The following is a 16,836-nucleotide window of genomic DNA, read 5'->3' as shown; positions in this document are numbered from 1 at the left end:
ACATTTCACATACGTGAATAACGCCAGATGGTGCAGTATATCCAAGAAAAGTAAAGAGTCCCGGTCAGGCTCACACTGGCCCACGTGCTGGGTGATTATCAGCTGAGGGTGGTTCATGGTCAGGGTAGGGGTGAGGGGAAGGGGGGAAGGAGGGACTAAGAAATCCTGTGTGTCTGAGGAAGAGTTCCAGCTAGGTACACCCTGTGTTTCAGCTAGGTACCCGGTACCCACCTGTTCGGTGGGTAATCGAAGTGTGGCTAAAATACTTTGCTCACAGAGTTGGGTAGCAGGTGCCTGCATTGGAATTACGGAAGTTGCACACATCTCGGTGGAATTAGCAAACATTTCTCAGGTGAGAAAAATGTCTGCTGGGCTGAATGGGCAGGTAAAATCTACTGCAGTGATTTACAGTTCAATGAAGCTATTTCTAATAACACTTTTTGTTATTTCTTTATTATAGTACAGCCATATGGGTTAATCTGGACAACTTAGAAAACACAGCAAAGCATCAAGAATAAAATCGTGAAAAACACGTGACCAGGAGTTATCGATATTTTTACAAAATCTGTATCGAATAATCTGTGTATATCATTTCATTAAATTTTAATAAAATTTTACCCAATCTTACCGAATATACAGATCCTTTTAAAACAAAAGTCGAGTCCAGCTGTGTCATGTAAAAGAAATTTTGCTTTTTTGCTTATACGTCGGTTAAATTATTTTATCTGTCTATCCAGTTTGCCAAAGTTCACGATCATCCAAGGTTTCGGTTCTGTCGTGAGGGGCGTATGTCGCGTACTGTAGCAGTCTGTATGTCGTATACCTGCTGCAGACATCTGTATATGTGATCTCTAAAAATAATTAAAAAAAATGCAACAGAAGTAAAGCAGGCCTGCAGGGTGTGTTAAAGACAGTGCGTGTTAAACGGAGGTCTGTGGGTGTGTTTGATCAGCTGCTTGGTCGTGTTTGTTTTGCAGTACCTAGTGTGCAAAAGAAAGCTGGAGAGTAAAAAGGAAGCCCTGCTGATCCTCTCCAAGGAGCTGGACACATGCCAGCAAGAAAGGGACCAGTACAAACTCATGGCCAATCAGCTTCGAGAGCGCCACCAGTCCTTGAAGAAGAAATACCGGGAGCTGATCGTAAGTATTACATCCCAGGACGTTCTCGTGCCTGCATGAAGATCGGAAGTGGGTTACCCTGGAATTGAAATAAAAAAAAAGGGGGGGGGGATCTCAGCATGCTACTTCATTACAATTAAAAAAAAAAAAAGATTGCATTCAAAAAGCTCCAAAGTGGAGAAATGAGGAAGGGAAAGTTGTGGCCCCTGTTACCTCCACAACCCAGTCCCGGGCACTAGCCGATGTGTGTGTGCGTCCAGACTGCCTGCCCCGGCACCTCCGAAATACGCACACAGACACGTGTGTTTGTACGTGCCTCCCTGTTACTTTATTTATATGGGGCTTTTTATCCTTTTTTTTTTTTTGAAGTAATCTCTACACCCAGGGTGGGGCTAGAACTCGGCACCTGAATGGAGATCAGGAGTCGCTTGCTCCACCGAAGGGGCCAGCCAGGCACCCCCCATTGGGGCTTTATAAAGAGGATCCGTATTATAAATCTGCACTAATCCAGAAGCCACTAGCCACATGCGATTATTTAAATTTCATTTCAAATTAATTACAATTCAGTAGAATCAAAAACTGTTCTTCAGGCCCAGCACGTTTCCTGGGCCCCATCACCACAGGTGGCCGGTGGCTACTGTGTGGGATTATGTGGATATAGAAGGTTTCCGTGAGGGCCACCGTATTGGACCGTGAGACACAGGCCACTTCCATCATCGTGGAGTTCTGTTGGACCAAATGTTCCAGCACTTGCTTTGCCCTCAGTGCTCTGCCTGGGTCATCTCTCTAGGCCACACATACAAATTCAATTCATTTTTAAAAACATTTGTATAGTAAGATTTCCATAGTTTCTTTGACCTTTCCCTTAGCCCAGGCATTTAGATTCTCTCGGTTTTCATGTGGCAAGATTTTTAAGGTACAGATTGTGCTGACACGGAGGGTACCACTGCTGAGCTCCATTTTCTTTCTTTTCTTTTCTTTTCTTTTCTTTTCTTTCTTTCTTTCTTTCTTTCTTTCTTTCTTTCTTTCTTTCTTTCCTTTCTTGACACGAAGGGTACCACTGCTGAGCTCCATTTTCTTTCTTTCTTTTCTTTTCTTTTTTTTCTTTCTTTCTTTCTTTCTTTCTTTCTTTCTTTCTTTCTTTCCTTTCTTTCTTTCTTTCCTTTCTTGACACGGAGGGTACCACTGCTGAGCTCCATTTTCTTTCTTTCTTTCTTTCTTTCTTTCTTTCTTTCTTTCTTTCTTTCTTCTTTCTTCTTTCTTTTTTAATATTTTACTTATTCATTTGAGACACAGAGAGAAAGAGAGGTAGAGGGAGAAGCAGGCTCCATGCAGGGAGCCCAATGCGGGACTTGATCCCGGGTCTCCAGGATCACACCCTGGGCCGAAGGCAGATGCTAAACCGCTGAGCCCCCCAGGGATCCCCATGAGCACCATTTTCCATTCTACTTTTTTCTGTCACGGATGCAATCTCTGTTTTGGGGTGCTCACCCGATGGCTAACGTTTAGCTCTCTGTATGGGATTCACTGATCCATCTTGGAGCAGAAACAGATCGGATGATTCCACAGGTTATATACAGGTAGCGTTGGAGAGAAGAGTACTCATTTACGGAGCATTTGAATGTTCACCTGAGCCCTTTTTATTCCCAGGTGGCACCAAAAGAGGGGGTAGGATTGAATCCTTTTAGGACAGAAAGTCTGATAGGACTGGAAGTTCTCAGTTAATTCTCTTTTATTTTGAGCATATCATATCCCCTCTTCCCTACCTGTTCTGCCCATAGAGAAAACTCAAGCACGTGTGTCCATTATTATTCCTTAGGATCTAACTATTTATTTCTATTTTAATATTATTATTTTTAAATTTTTATCTAAATTCAATTTGCCAACATATCATGTAACACCCAGTGCTCTGGATCTAACCATTTAAAAGAGGAATTCAGCTCAAACCAAGTGAACTGTATTATCTCAGTTTGGGCTCTGCTCAAAAAGAATTTTGATAAGTACAGTTTATTCATATATTTAGCTGGTTCCTGTGGTTTTAGAAAGTATATGGGTTTGGTCCTAATTGGAACTGATTTATTACAGGTTTTTCCAACATAACTGGTTCAGTTGATACTTAATATTTAAAAAAATATATATTTGACTTTGGCTCCGCACACTATTGATCACAGGGGGCAGGAGTGGGAGGGTCTGAATTTGCTTCAGAGTTTGGGTCAGTTCCTCAAATCTAAGTACATCTTTTTGTTTGTTTTTTAAGTAAAATGTAACATTTGTTCCTTTGTAGGATGGTGATCCATCACTTCCCCCTGAAAAGAGGAAACAGGTAAGACGTATTCCTGAAGTTTGGTTAACTCTCGATGCCTTACAATGACTGGGGGGGATCAGGGAATCCAAAATATGTAGAGAACTTCTCCTAACTTCCCAGAATCCTTTTGTGTTCAGAGTGGGGATTGGGTGGTAGAGAAACGCTGGCTGAGAAGAGGGGTTGGCGGTGGGGGTGGGGGTGTGGAAGGAAACCCAGTGAGGTCCAATGGGGAGGGGGAAGGAGGCAGACCAGTTGAGTATTCCCTTTGTTGCTGGGAATCCTGTCAGGAGGGGGGAGTTGAGGGCTTAGGGCCGTCACCTGTTAGCATTCTGTCCTGGGATGGATTCTGTTCTCCCATTTGCTTCTACTACTTCAGTCCTTAAGAGCCATCTTACCAGCAAAACTCACAAGCCATTTATGTTCTTTCTTCCTAGGTGGTAGCCAACATTTTTTATTTTTTATTGATAAATCCACTTTTTCTCCCCCACAGATTTTTGGATACTTACATATTGTCGTTGAACAAATCCTTATATATTTGTGGATCTTTTTCTGAACTTTCTGTTCTGTTCCTTGGAGCTTCCTTTGTAACCCTGGGGTCGTACCACATTATTCTAATGATTTGGCTTTACAATACTTGTGACATCTGTTTGGGCTAGTCTCTTTCCCTTTGCTCTTGTTTTTCACATGTTTCTTATTTGTTACTTTTTCCAGATAAAACTTACAAACATTTTAGCAAGCCTTTCTTGGATCCCACCAAAACAAACCAACCAAGTGGTTGGTATTTTGGTTGGGTTTTTGTAAAATGTATAGATTGGGGCCAGTTTAGATTTTTCATAACATGTTATGTTCAGGAATATCACAAATCACATTTCTTTTAATCCAGTTGCATACACACATATATATCTTGTTGTTTTCCAAAGATATTTTTGTTAGACCTTTCTCAACCTCACAGTTGTTCTCTACTGACATGCCCTGAATTGTGGCTTTCTATGGGCTCGAAGGGAGCCTAGATGACGGTGATGTTAATGCTCTGTGTTCCACGTTACGGAGAAGCCTCTGCCCAAGAGCAGGGCTTTGAAACTGGTAGATGCAAATAAAGATACAGGGATTGTTTTGTCTTTTCGTTACAGTAATGGCTAACTCAACATATTGTTCTTGTTCATTGATGATATACCTGACATCACATGTAAACCTGTTGGGTTCATTTCCTTGAGATTTTTCAATGCTAAGTAAATAATATGCCCAAGACACACACACACACACACACACACACACACACACACACACGACTTTTACCCTGAAACACATCTTAGTCCTATGGTTACCCATTTGGTTATTCAGTTCTGCTCATTCCTATACTCACTTCCTATTTTATTTGATTATTTTATAATGCCCCAGGTTTGCTCTAAAGTCAAATTTTGCTATGGAGCTAATCGTTTTTTTTTTTTTAAACAAAATGACAAGGAAATGTGAGTGTCTAAAAATTGGCATTCTTAATCTGGAATTGCTAGATGTTTTGTGTTTTTGGTGGCTATGAACAGTCATCTTTCTTGAGATTTTAGAGTTTGTTAGTATTCATGAAGGGGTTTTACAGTTTAAGTGAATTCACATTCCATGACTTTATAATAAAAAATTTACATTGACTGAAGAGAATCTGAAGAATTCCAGTAAGTCTGTTAAGCTGCATTTGTATAGCTCTGAAAAAAACAAGTTTCCTAAAAAAGTGTCCTAAGCACTAGCTTTTTAGATTTGAATATGGTGTTTAGTTTCTGTCCCCTTAGGAGTTGTACAGTGGTGTGCCTTTGGCTCTGTGTCCTTCCCACTTGGGTTGGAACCTCTGACTTGCATGAGATAGGTTGCATTGGGGTACAAGTGACAGAAATTCTCAAGGGCTTAAACAGTAAAGAAATCAATGACCTTGCATAACCAGAAGCTCAGAGGTAGTGTGTACTACTTCTTCATTGTGTATACTCCTTCTCTCCATCATGCCATACTTAGCAAATAAAAATACAGGACACCTGGGAGGTGCCTGGCAGGTGCAGTTGGTCAAGCATCCGACTCTTGGTTTTGGGTCAGGTCATGATCTCAGGGTCATGAGATGGAGCGATGGAGCCCGGCGTTTGGACTCCTCGCTGAGCCCCTGTGCTTGTGTGCATGCACATGTGTGCTCTCTCTCTCTCAAATAAATAAATCTTTTAAAAAAATACAGGACAGGGATCCCTGGGTGGCGCAGCGGTTTGGCGCCTGCCTTTGGCCCAGGGCGCGATTCTGGAGACCCCGGATCGAATCCCACGTCGGGCTCCCGGTGCATGGAGCCTGCTTCTCCCTCTGCCTATGTCTCTGCCTCTTTCTCTCTCTGTGTGTGTGTGACTATCATAAAAAATAAATAAAAATAAAAAAAATACAGGACACTTGAGAAATCTGAATTTCAGATAGACAGTAATTTTTTTTAGTATTGAAGTATGGCCCTTGGGGCACCTGGGTGGCTCAGTTAGTTAAGCATCTGACTTTTGATCTCAACTTAGGTCATGATGTCAGGGTTCTGAGTTCAAGCCCCATGCTGGGCTCTATGCTGGGTGTGCAGCCTACTTATAAAAAAAAAAAGTATGACCCATGCAATATTTGACAGATTTATGTCAAAACATTATTCATTGTTTATCTCTAATTCAAATTGAACAGGACAACCTGTATTTTATGATTGCTCTTCCACTGTGCTAATTTTAACATCAGCTTTCTCCCTTGAAGAGAAAGAGAACTCTTCAGCTTTCTCTTTCTTCTTCTTTTCTTAGAAGAAGGAACTTAGCTTTCTTCTGAGGCTGGTTCTCCTAAGCAGGAGAAGCAAACACCCGAGCCATGGGATATAAGTCTTTCTCTCCAGTCTAATTGGGCTAGTGTAGGACATGCTCCCAATCCTGGTCTGTTAACATTCACCAGGAGACTACCATATGTTAATTGGCTTAGATTAATCACCTAGGATAGAAGTGCTGCTAGGAAGCCAGCAGGGACATCCAGTAAACTAATTGTGTGGCCTTGGGAAGGTTTCTTTGGATATCCGAGTCTTGGCTGTCTCGTCCATAAAATGGGAATGAATATGGTACCCACAACATAGTGGTACAAGCAGAGTCTCCCCATGGTGCCTGGCAAAGGGTGAGCACCAATAAATATTTATCATCCTCTCCTTCTCCTCCTCATCCCCTTTAAAAAATTATTTTAAATCAGTTGTATATTAGTGTGATGAATCTCTCTACCACTGCCCTTGTCAGGACCTTTTAATTTACATTTGGCAGGTTAAAGTAGCTAGGGCCACAGAGGAGATTCCTGGCTCATAGGACCTCAGAGGGATTGGTTGAGCCATCAGAGAGGCAGAAATGCAGCCAGGCTTCAAGTACCACGGCTCCCTCCTCTGCCCTCAGCAGCCATCATTTCTTTTTGTAGACCTGCCTTTTCTGTAGAATGGGCAATGTGACTGTCGATTACATGAGGACCACAGACTCCACATCTTTGATCTCTAGGGAAAAAATGTTGCTCCTCAGTTTGGGGAGAGAGCTCCCCTAGGCCAGCCTCAGGCCAGGGGCCGATCTCAGGATCAGCCAACTGCAGCCAGGAAATCGCATGGACACAAGGAGGCTTCTACTGTTGTCATGTTAAGGGGTGCTGGGTAGGCAGTGTCATAACCATCTGCTCTGTGCGCCTTCTTAAGACAGTCTTGGAATGGGGACACCCGGGTGGCTCAGTGGTTGAGCACCTGCCTTTTGTTATAAACACCATAGCAAATTAAAAAAAGCTGTTTGAACAGAGAAAAATATCAGTTCTTGATTTTCCACACGTACTTAATGCAATCCACACTATGCTTCCCCGCTCTTTCTCTGGACGTCAACAGTGGGACTCAAGAGTCTTCTGATGAGGACGGTGGTTGTTATTGTCACCTTCTATTCATTGGGGCTCTCCCCCACGGTGAGGCTCTCAGACGCACTTGAACAGAACATGTGCGGTCACCTCCGTGCAAAGCCGTGGGGCCAGGGCGCGTGTGGAACAGGGTGGTTGGCTGGAGCCAGCACTGAGCACGGCAGCAGCGGCTGTCTTAGGTCCTGTTGTGGGTGGGCAGCCCATCCTGCCTACTGGATCTGGATGGCTCCATGCTCAAGCTGCATTTCAGGACTCCAGGATCAGGTCCCACATTGGACTCCATGCATGGAGCCTGCTTCTGTCTCTGTCTGTGTCTCTGCCTCTCTCTCTCTCTCATGAATAAATAAATTAAATCTTAAAAAAAAAAAGACAGTCTTGGAATGGCCAACAGTCATGATAGTAGCCAACATTTTGGAGCGCCCTCTCTTGAAGGGTGTGGACCCTGTGCTCAGGATTGCGCTGTTGATAAGCTCAGTTAGTTCTCACAGGCATGTGAGGTGGGTGCTCTCATTAGTGTCACCATCTGACAGATGAGGAAATTGAAGCATATGGTGGTCAAGGAAATTACCGCAGGGAAATGACGTAATTCATTGATGTCAGAGGCAGAGTTTGAACCCCTGCAGTCCACTGAGAGCTTATGCTTGGAGCCATCATGACTCAGTACCTATTTATGGAGCATCCCATGGGTGTCTTGTGCTAATTTAGACAGTGGGGACACTGGGAGAGAAAAGTCAGACCCAAGTCCCTGAGCTTATGGAACTTGCATTATAGTTAAGTTTCCCCACCTTCGTTTCCCCAGGAACGTCTCCGTTTCGTCCTGGCATCATTTGTGTTAGTGCTTTTTTCCACTCTCCAAAATCTCTTGGTCTGGATGATAAATAATATAGCCACACACCTTAATTCTGGCAGAGATGCTATGAATAAACAATAAACAAAAGAATTAAAATATATCAGATGTTAATAGCAATTGGTGCTATGGAGAGAAAAATACAGCCCGAAGCAAGGGAGAGAACTCTGGCTTGTAATGGAAGAGATGTCTTGATAAATAGCGGGGAAAGGTAGTTCCAGGATTTGGAAAAATGAAGAGTTTTACCCATTGAAAATATGTTTTTAAAATTTTTTTTACCTTCGATTTAGTTTTGGAGGCGTGTGACTGGTTTGTGGGGAGTGGATGTTAAGATGCCTTCTTCATCAGCTTGGTGTGGGGAAGAAAATGCAGCAGTAAGTGTTTAGGTGCTGGTTGCAATGAAACTTCCTTTTTTAAAGTTTTTTATTTATTTTTAATTTTTAAAATTTTTATTTATTTTTATTATTATTAATATTTTTGCAATGAAACTTTCCATTTAGCCAGAAGCAGATAGCTTGGCACACACGTGACAGGAGTGGTAGGGAGAGGCACAATGATTTTCTTAACTCTTCCATCTAGCAGGAAGGGGATAGAAGCATGCACCCTGACCTAGTGTCTCCTATATGACATCACATATTTATCCCAAAGGCAAACAATGGGTAAAGTATTTACCCTTCCAGCTACAAAGCAAGTGCTCCTTATATATGCAGAAGGCACCAGAACCAGAGCTGTCAGGTTAACAGACAGGACATGGAGGTTGAAAGATCTATGTATTGGAGAAGATGCCACATGAAGCATCTCGTTGCCCATCAGCCTTGTTTCTTGATCAGGAAGGGGGAATCTCTGTGGTCTCTACTTACTACACTCTTCCCCTGTTCATTTCTCAACTCAGAGGGAGAGATTGCTGTGATCACTCTGTTTATGGACGGGACATTTGTGTCCCCTCAACATTCGTATATTGAAACTCTACTCTCCAGGGGGTGATGGTATTAGAAGGCGGGGCCGCTGCAAGGTAGCTAGGCTGAGATGAGGTCATGAAAGTGCAGCTGCCATGAATGGGATTAGTGTCCTTCCAAGAGGCACAAGAGGCCTTGCTTTCTGTGCTCTGCTCTCCGCCCTCTGAGGATACACCAAGGAGTCCCCGCCGAAGAGGGCCCTCACGGGAGCCTGGCACTCTGGTCGCACATTATCAGCCTGTGGAACTCTGAAAAATCATTTTCTGTGGTGGATAAGCCACCCAGACTATGGTTTTTTGTCATAGGAGCTTGAGCTGACCATAAATGTAGTTGAAGGTTCTTCTCAGATGTAGGTAGAAGCAATACATACCACATTCTCAGCCTTGGTAGTGGCTTTGTGCTTTTCAGAGACCACGTATCCATGCACGTACGTACAAATGTGATCTCCCAGCTGTCTCCTGACCTGGCAAATTAGGTCTTCCACAAAGTTGCAAGGCAGCGTCTCGGGTAGCAGTAGGTGGGAAGAGCCCGGGTTCTGAGCCCTCAATAGTACCGATGCGAACTTAACCCTCCACTTCCTGGTGGGTGGTCTCAGGCAAGCTGCCTAACCTTTCTTAGATTCAAATTCCTCTTCTCCAAAACAAACGTTAATAACAAGACATAATCATCAAGTTCCTCCAAGGAATTGGGATGATAATGCTTATCATGCTCATTGCCTGGTACTTGCTGAGTGCTCAGTGAATGTTGGCTAGTTCCTTTTTTTTTTTTTTTTCCTATGACTTGTCCAGGATCACATAGCCAGTTAACAGAGCAGACCTAAAACTCCAGATCTGCTGACTTATAATTGAATGTTCTCGTTCAGGTTTTTTTTGTTCTATATTTGACTCTTAAGCTGAGTTGGGGGGTGGGGAGCATAATCAACACTTACCCTAACCCATTTTGGAAGTCTGGAAATTAAGTGCTTTGAAGTGCTTAGAAGTGGTGGAGAACCAGAAAGAGCTTGGCATCCTCACCTGGTAAGCCGGTGTTCTTTCCTGTGGCAACCCGCTGTCTGGTCATAAATATTTTCCTGCCTCTTTTGTCTCCTCCTCTGAGGACAGACCAGAGCTTTCATGTTTGTAGTTGTAGAAATACAGCTGTCAAAGCTTTCTTTTAGAACTTAGGATCCCTTTTAAAACAACTCAGTTTCCAATGGCAAATCATCCGTTAAGGAAGCTGTGAAGAGATCATGACAACAGCGACGCATTAATAACTTCTCATGGGATATTGAAATGAAGATGTCTTCTTGATACTCTAGGCAGACCTGTACTCAGAGCACCTCTTTGTGCCTCAGCGAGACCTCACCGGAAGATCTCAAACAACCCTTTAAATATTTTTTTTTTCTTTGTTAAACAAGCAGTTCCTCCAAGGGAGACAAAGGGAATTGAAATTATCTTGGGTTCATGTTCTTAGAAGATGGGATTCTTTGGGGTCACAGAAGCCCATTCTCCCCATTCAAAGTCCTCCCTGAATAAATAATCAAACCCATGGTTGTCTTCTCCCGTTTTGATTTCAAGCCGAATGCATCATGGGAGGTATTGCTCCTGGTTGAAGAGGGAGCCTTTGCTTTGTTCCCTTAAAGAGTGATGGTTTATTTAGATGGTGACATGTGCCAGAAGGCCGGCCCTGGAGAAATCAGAGCATAGAGTGGCCCTTTGTGGGATGGGAGGGAGCCTTTTTACTTCAGTGGAAAAGTCTTCCTGGTCAACCTTATCTCAAATCCCAGTGACTGCGAATCAGAGCAACTTTGTACATGCATCCTGGGCATGGTGCTCACAACCTAAAACTTCCTACAAAGATCTCAGGTGCCTTGAGATGTTTCTTTTTGTGGCTCTTTGAACAGTATGACTTTCCTGTTCCATCAGGGAAACAGGGAAGAAAATCCAGGCCCCCCCCCCCCGCCCAAATCTTAGTAACTCTAACTTCATTTTGAGCACTAGTGCATCTTGCTACAGGTCTGTGGACCCTCACAGGGAGTTTGGGAGCAGGGTGGGAGCACCCCCCACATTTATAGATGAGGATATTTAGGCCCGAGGAGTCTAGAGGACTTGAGAGGAGGCAGATGGAGAATCCCAATGGCCAAGATGAAGCACACATTCACGTCAACAGCAGCCTCCCAAATCTATTGACACGTGTTTGCCCGTGGGCCTGGAAATGTGTTCATTGGCAAGCGTGTGCTTTGAGATTATGGGGAGGAGGCTGTGGGGGGCTCCTTGTGCGGCCAGAAAATATGTCCGGAGTGACCTCTGGGTGGTTGTTTTCTGTGTCAATAGGAAAACTGTCACCATTGCAGAGGTCATCACTTCGGCAGTTGCCATGAATAGGGGGCCCTTGCTCAGCAAAGCAAGTCTCACTCAGTCTATTACTGTTAACACAGGAGTCGCCACAGACCCAAGCAGCAGAGTAGAAATTGTGATTAAATTTGCTATCAATCACCCTGCTCAAGTATACTTGATGTTCCATCAAACCTTTTTTTTTGTTTTTAATATATGCTTGTTTAATCGAGTACTTTGCCCTATCGGTAGTGCGGCTTTAAGAAGTCCACAGGATCCACTTTTTTTTTTTTAAGATTTTATTTATTTATTTGAGAGAGACAGAGAGAGCAAGCACCAGCGGGGATCGGCCGGGGGCGGTGATGGTGTACAGAGGAAGAGGGAGAAGCAGACTTCCCACTCGATCCCAGCCCAGGACCCTGGGATCATGACCTGAGCTAAAGGCAGGCGCTTAACCGAGCCACCCAGGCGCCCCCAACACAGCATCAGACTTCCAAACACCATGTCCAGCTGCACAGTGTCTAAGTCTCATCTCTGTCTCCCCCCCCTCCCTGTCTCTTTTCCCTACTGTTCTGGAGGAAGTGGATAGGTCAAGGTTTCACCTGTCTCTCCGTCTCTTACTTATTTTTTCCCCCTCCCGCTTTTGACTTGCACTTTCAATATGTCAGCAAATTGGAAGGTAAGTTACAGGACTTTCTGGTAAACATCATTTTTACATTGTGATGTAGACTAACTTTTCCGTGGCCAGATTACAGCAGCGCTATGTATCTAATAAATTACAGAGGTCCATGATGACATGAGGGATTGTCCCTGGAGTATTGCCCCTGTGCCCTGGTTTGCCAGTCTGGATTATTTAGGGACTCAGGTGAAGAAGAGTGGCCTGCCCCCTTTTCTGCTCTTCCCAGTGGCTAGTGCAAGGATGGGAGGTTAATCTTAAACTTTGCATCGCTTTCTTTTATTTTGTGTTTTTTTCCCCCTCTAACCTCTTAGGTTCAGTGACTGGAGGCCTGCAAATTTAACTAACAAAAGATAGAAGAGGGAAAAGTATATAACTTCATGACTATTTTACATGTATGGGAATTCACAGGTGAAGTGGTTGGCTCAGGGACTTATGTACCATTTTATTTTTTATTTTTATTTTATTTTTATTTATTTTTCTTATGTACCATTTTAATAAAAGAAAGGGGGTTTGGGCTTCCAGGGATGTTCGGCTATAGGAAAATGACTAGGAAATGTACAGGAAAACTAACAGGGCACCCCGAGGGTTATTTTAGTGAAGCTTGTTTGTGCAGACTCATGGGGGTGTCCCGAGTGGCTCTCCGGTGATGGGCTGCTTGCTTCTTCCTGGTGTGGAAGAGGGTGGCTCCCCATTACAAGGGGAAATTTATGCCCTGCTTCTCAGCAGAAATGGGGAGGAGGGGAGGGAACTCTCTGTATCTGTTGATTCTCAGTTGCTCTCAGCTCAAAATATCCTTATGGCAAGAGTGGAATATTTTGGAGTGGCATAATCTGATCTGCTTTATATCCATCTTTGCTTCTCTTAGTTCAGGGAGGAAAATGCTATGTAGTGGACCCTTGTCTCCCCATCTGAAAGATTCAGGGCTGTCTCTTGTAACTAGTGTCCTGAAATCCCTTCCTTGTGAGCTGTGTTGATGACTTGATCATCAACAAGATGATCCTTAACAAGAGTTAAGAGTCCTTAACAGCGATTGTCATTGCCAAATATATCATTTTTAAAAAAAATCTCCCTGCCATCATTTCTCGTGAGTTTAAAAAATGTATTGCATCTAGAGTGTAAACTGCTCTGATGTATTTTATGGCACTTCTAGGGGAATGGAAACCCAGGGGTAGAGGCAAGAGTTAGAGCCTCGGATGCTCTGGGACTCGAAGAAAGCTGGACGAATGGCTCCCCTTGCCCGCGGGACTATCTGCCTTAGGGAGAATGTCGGCCCCCCAAAAGCGGAAAGGTTGGGATGAGATCCACAACGCCCTCTCGAACTTCCCGGTCTTTGCCTTCACGAGAACTGTCAGGGTTTGTGGCCTTCATTTCTGTGCAGAGAGAATTTCCGTAAGCGTCACGGCACCCACCTCCGGGGCTGGCCTTGGTGGCACACCTCTGCACACCCCCCTGTGATTGGGGGTTGAATTGTTCCCTGACGAGGATGTGCCTTGCTCCTTCTGGCCTCAGGTGTCTCAGCTACGTTCTCATCAAACCTCACTCGCCTCTCTTTCCCCATCTCAAGGTTTGGGAACTTCCAGCTAGAAAGAGTCCCTTCGGTACACGGGTCCTACGACCCGTCCCGCCGTAGTCATTCCCCTGTCATCGGAGCTAAAATGTCAACAGCTAAAATGTCAACCTTTATCATCGGCCCCACTAGATCTGAATATTTATTTATTTATTTATCTATCTATTTATTTATTTATTTATTTATTTATTTATTTATTTATTCATTCATTCATTCATGAGACACAGAGAGAGGCAGAGACACAGGCAGAGGGAGAAGCAGGCTCCCTGCAGGACTCGATCCCAGGACCCTGGGACCATGACCTGAGCCAAAGGCTCAGCCACTGAGCCACCCAGGTGCCCCTAGATCTGAATATTTAAAAGAGCTTCTTTGCACACCTTTTTACATTTTTGCTCTTTCTGCTACCTCCCGCCCCAGAGATCTAGAGGCGATGATCTCTCCGTTTGGTTTTCCTTCCCTGTGGAACCCTTCCCGGCGTGAGCCGGTCCTGCCAGCCTCTCTGTGACATTTCCTTAACACTTCTGCGTGCAAACTGATAGTCGCAGAGTCCTTCTCAAGAACACAGAGACAAAATGCTCTGCTTGGCTGATAAATTATAAGCAGGCGCCACGTGCTCGCTTGATGGATTGTTAGAGGGAGCGTGTGTGAGTCATGGGTGTTATTTTTGGTCAAAAGAATCGTGTGAACTTTTCTCCTCTATTTTGAGTGCTTTCAAATGTACTACATTTCTGTCTTTTCTTTTCTTTTTCTTCTTTTTTTTTTTTTTTTGCCTTTCCCCCTCCTTAAGGTATATGTCAAGGAGTTAGGTACCGTTATCAGAACAGTCATTTTCCAGTTCCCGAAGTTATTGTTTTGCAGCTGAGGAGGCGGGAGGGCTGAAAAGACTCCATAGAGAAGAAATGTGTGCTGACAAGGAACCCAGCCTGTGAAATGTAAAATTACGGTCCCACCTGCTTAGAAGCGGGGTGCCACCCCCAGCTGGCCCTGCCAAGGGGGTGAGGGCCGCGGGTTGGGGGGCAGTTTCAAAGCTGGGGTAGGCTTACTAGAGCCCAGCTGGGAGGCTCTGTGCTCCCGGCTGACCCCCGTTCTCGGCTGCTGTACAGGTGCCTGGCTTGATTTTGGTAAAACTCTTTTCAGCCGGCTGCGGAGTAAGTGATGGTTGGCAGTCACATCCCTGGCTCTGTAAATCGTTGTTCCCGAAAGCAGCCCTGTCCTCTGCTCTGGGTGGCACTGGGACCTTTGAGGTGTCCACTGCGTGCCTGTCCTGCGCTAAGGGGCCAACACCTGGGAGCCCGTGGAGCACTTTGAGTTGAGGCCCAAGGCCCATGCTGGGGCTGCAGGCTGCTTGCTTCTGGCCCGCGATGAATGCAGAGACTCCCATGGCAAATTAGACAGCATGACTTTATGTCTGTTGACTCGACCAAACACTTGGGGTTTTATCCTGATGTCACCGGAAATTAATTTTTGTAGTAATTGATTTTTTTTTAAAAAATGTGCTTTACAAAAGTTCTGGCCTGTGCTGGGGTTGGAGGTAGAGACCCGGGCCTTCACCGCGGACAGATCAGGTTGTACTGGTTTAGCCACTGCTTGAGGCTGGTGAGTGAACAACAGAGTCCTGCCACTGCCCGAGGGCCTCAAGCCACTGTTGATTCAAAAAGGAAATTAAAAAGAGGCACCTGGGTGTCTCAGTGGTTGAGCGGCTGCCTTTGGCTCAGGTCATGATCCCGGGGTCCTGGGATCGAGTCCCCACATCAGGCTCTCCCCACAAGGAGCCTGCTTCTCCCTCTGCCTGTGTCTCTGCCTCTGTGTGTGTGTCTCAGGAATAAATAAATAAAAATCTTTAGAAAAAAAAGGAAATATTAGGAACATTGCAGATATTTTTTAGGGGGGTCTTTTATTAAATTTCCACTGATACTCTTTTTTAAAATTTTAATTTTATTTTTAATCCCAGTGTAGTTTACACGCAATGTTATATTCATTTCAGGTGTACAGTAGTGATTCCACATCCCTGGACATTGCTCAGCGCTTGTCCTGATCAGTGTCCTCTTGATCCCCTTCACTGTCACCCGCACCAGCATTTGTTTCTGAGCGCCCCTTGGGCTGCTTAAGAAGAGGCAGGTCCTACGAAGGTGAATTTTGCTGTGTCTCCTGCAGAGGGGGTGCTGAGATGCTGCTTCTCGGCCCCTCCTTGGGGCAAGTCCCTCCAGCCTGTGAGGGAGGGATTATGCTGGCTGAGCTAATGTCTGGGAGATGTTCTGGGGTTTGTGGAGGGAAAGCAGAGGCGGCCCACTTGCGATACCTTGTGCTGAGGAAGCAGGATAGGAAAGGCAAGAGTTGAATCATCACTGCACTGCGGTCCCCAGGGGATGGGCCCCCTCTCATGGCCTTGAACTGCTTTCCAGCATGATCGTGTCATGTGATGGGAGAGGGAAGGAGGGAAGCCAGATGCCTTTCCCCTTATCTGGACCATTCCCCCCTCCCATCCACAAAGTTCACGTCCCACTCTCTCTGCTTTTTTTAAGTCTTGGTTTAAATGTGATCCTTTTCTGGGGCACACCGTGTTCCCTTTACCCACTTGGTTTTTCTCCATAGCACTCATCCTCCAACCACTGGATCCTCTGGATTTCATTACAACATAATGTAACAAATGTAATATCATTTACTCAAATGTGAGTTTAAGAGGGCAAGGTGTGTTTTGTCTGTATTGCTCGCTGCTGCTGTGTCTCCAGAGTCCAAAACGGTGCCTGGCACCTGGTAGATGCTCAACAAATATTTGTTGTATAGGTAAATGAATTGATAAGGAATAGTGAAGGGGCAGGATCACAAAGGAGCCTGTTGTGTCCAAGGATGCATTTGGCCATGTCTACCCAACAGCTGCGTGAGTGGTTGAGTTGGAGCTATTGGAAGGACACAGTCAAGAGGAGATAACCAACCCTTTTACCGGCACCTACTATATACCACACACCGTGGTAGGTGTCCTGTGCCCACTATTCAATATAGGTAGCACATCACCACATGAAGTATGTGCGGTTAGCTGTATTTACAGGTGGGGAAACTCAAGAGGTTGAAGAATTCACCCATTGTCACTCAGCCCAGTAAGTGGCAGACTGGGATCCAGCTTAACTTCTCTGATTTCTAAAAATTTC

General features: G+C 44.7%; 1 protein-coding gene across 3 annotated transcripts in view; it reads left to right on the top strand.

The window, feature by feature from the left end:
• CCDC149 (coiled-coil domain containing 149) overlaps window positions 1–16,836 on the top strand; it is a 103,772-nt gene that overhangs the window by 33,547 nt on the left and 53,389 nt on the right. For all 3 annotated transcript variants that reach the window (XM_055326679.1, XM_055326677.1, XM_055326680.1), the window contains exons 2-3: window positions 978–1,139; window positions 3,403–3,441. In XM_055326679.1, coding sequence (XP_055182654.1) covers window positions 978–1,139; window positions 3,403–3,441 — 201 coding nt within the window. The remainder of the gene's footprint in view (window positions 1–977; window positions 1,140–3,402; window positions 3,442–16,836) is intronic.

Source organism: Nyctereutes procyonoides, unplaced genomic scaffold (genome assembly GCF_905146905.1).
Source record: "Nyctereutes procyonoides isolate TBG_1078 unplaced genomic scaffold, NYPRO_anot_genome, whole genome shotgun sequence".
Classification (NCBI taxonomy): Eukaryota; Metazoa; Chordata; class Mammalia; order Carnivora; family Canidae; genus Nyctereutes; species Nyctereutes procyonoides.
This window is presented reverse-complemented; position numbering and strand designations above follow the sequence as displayed.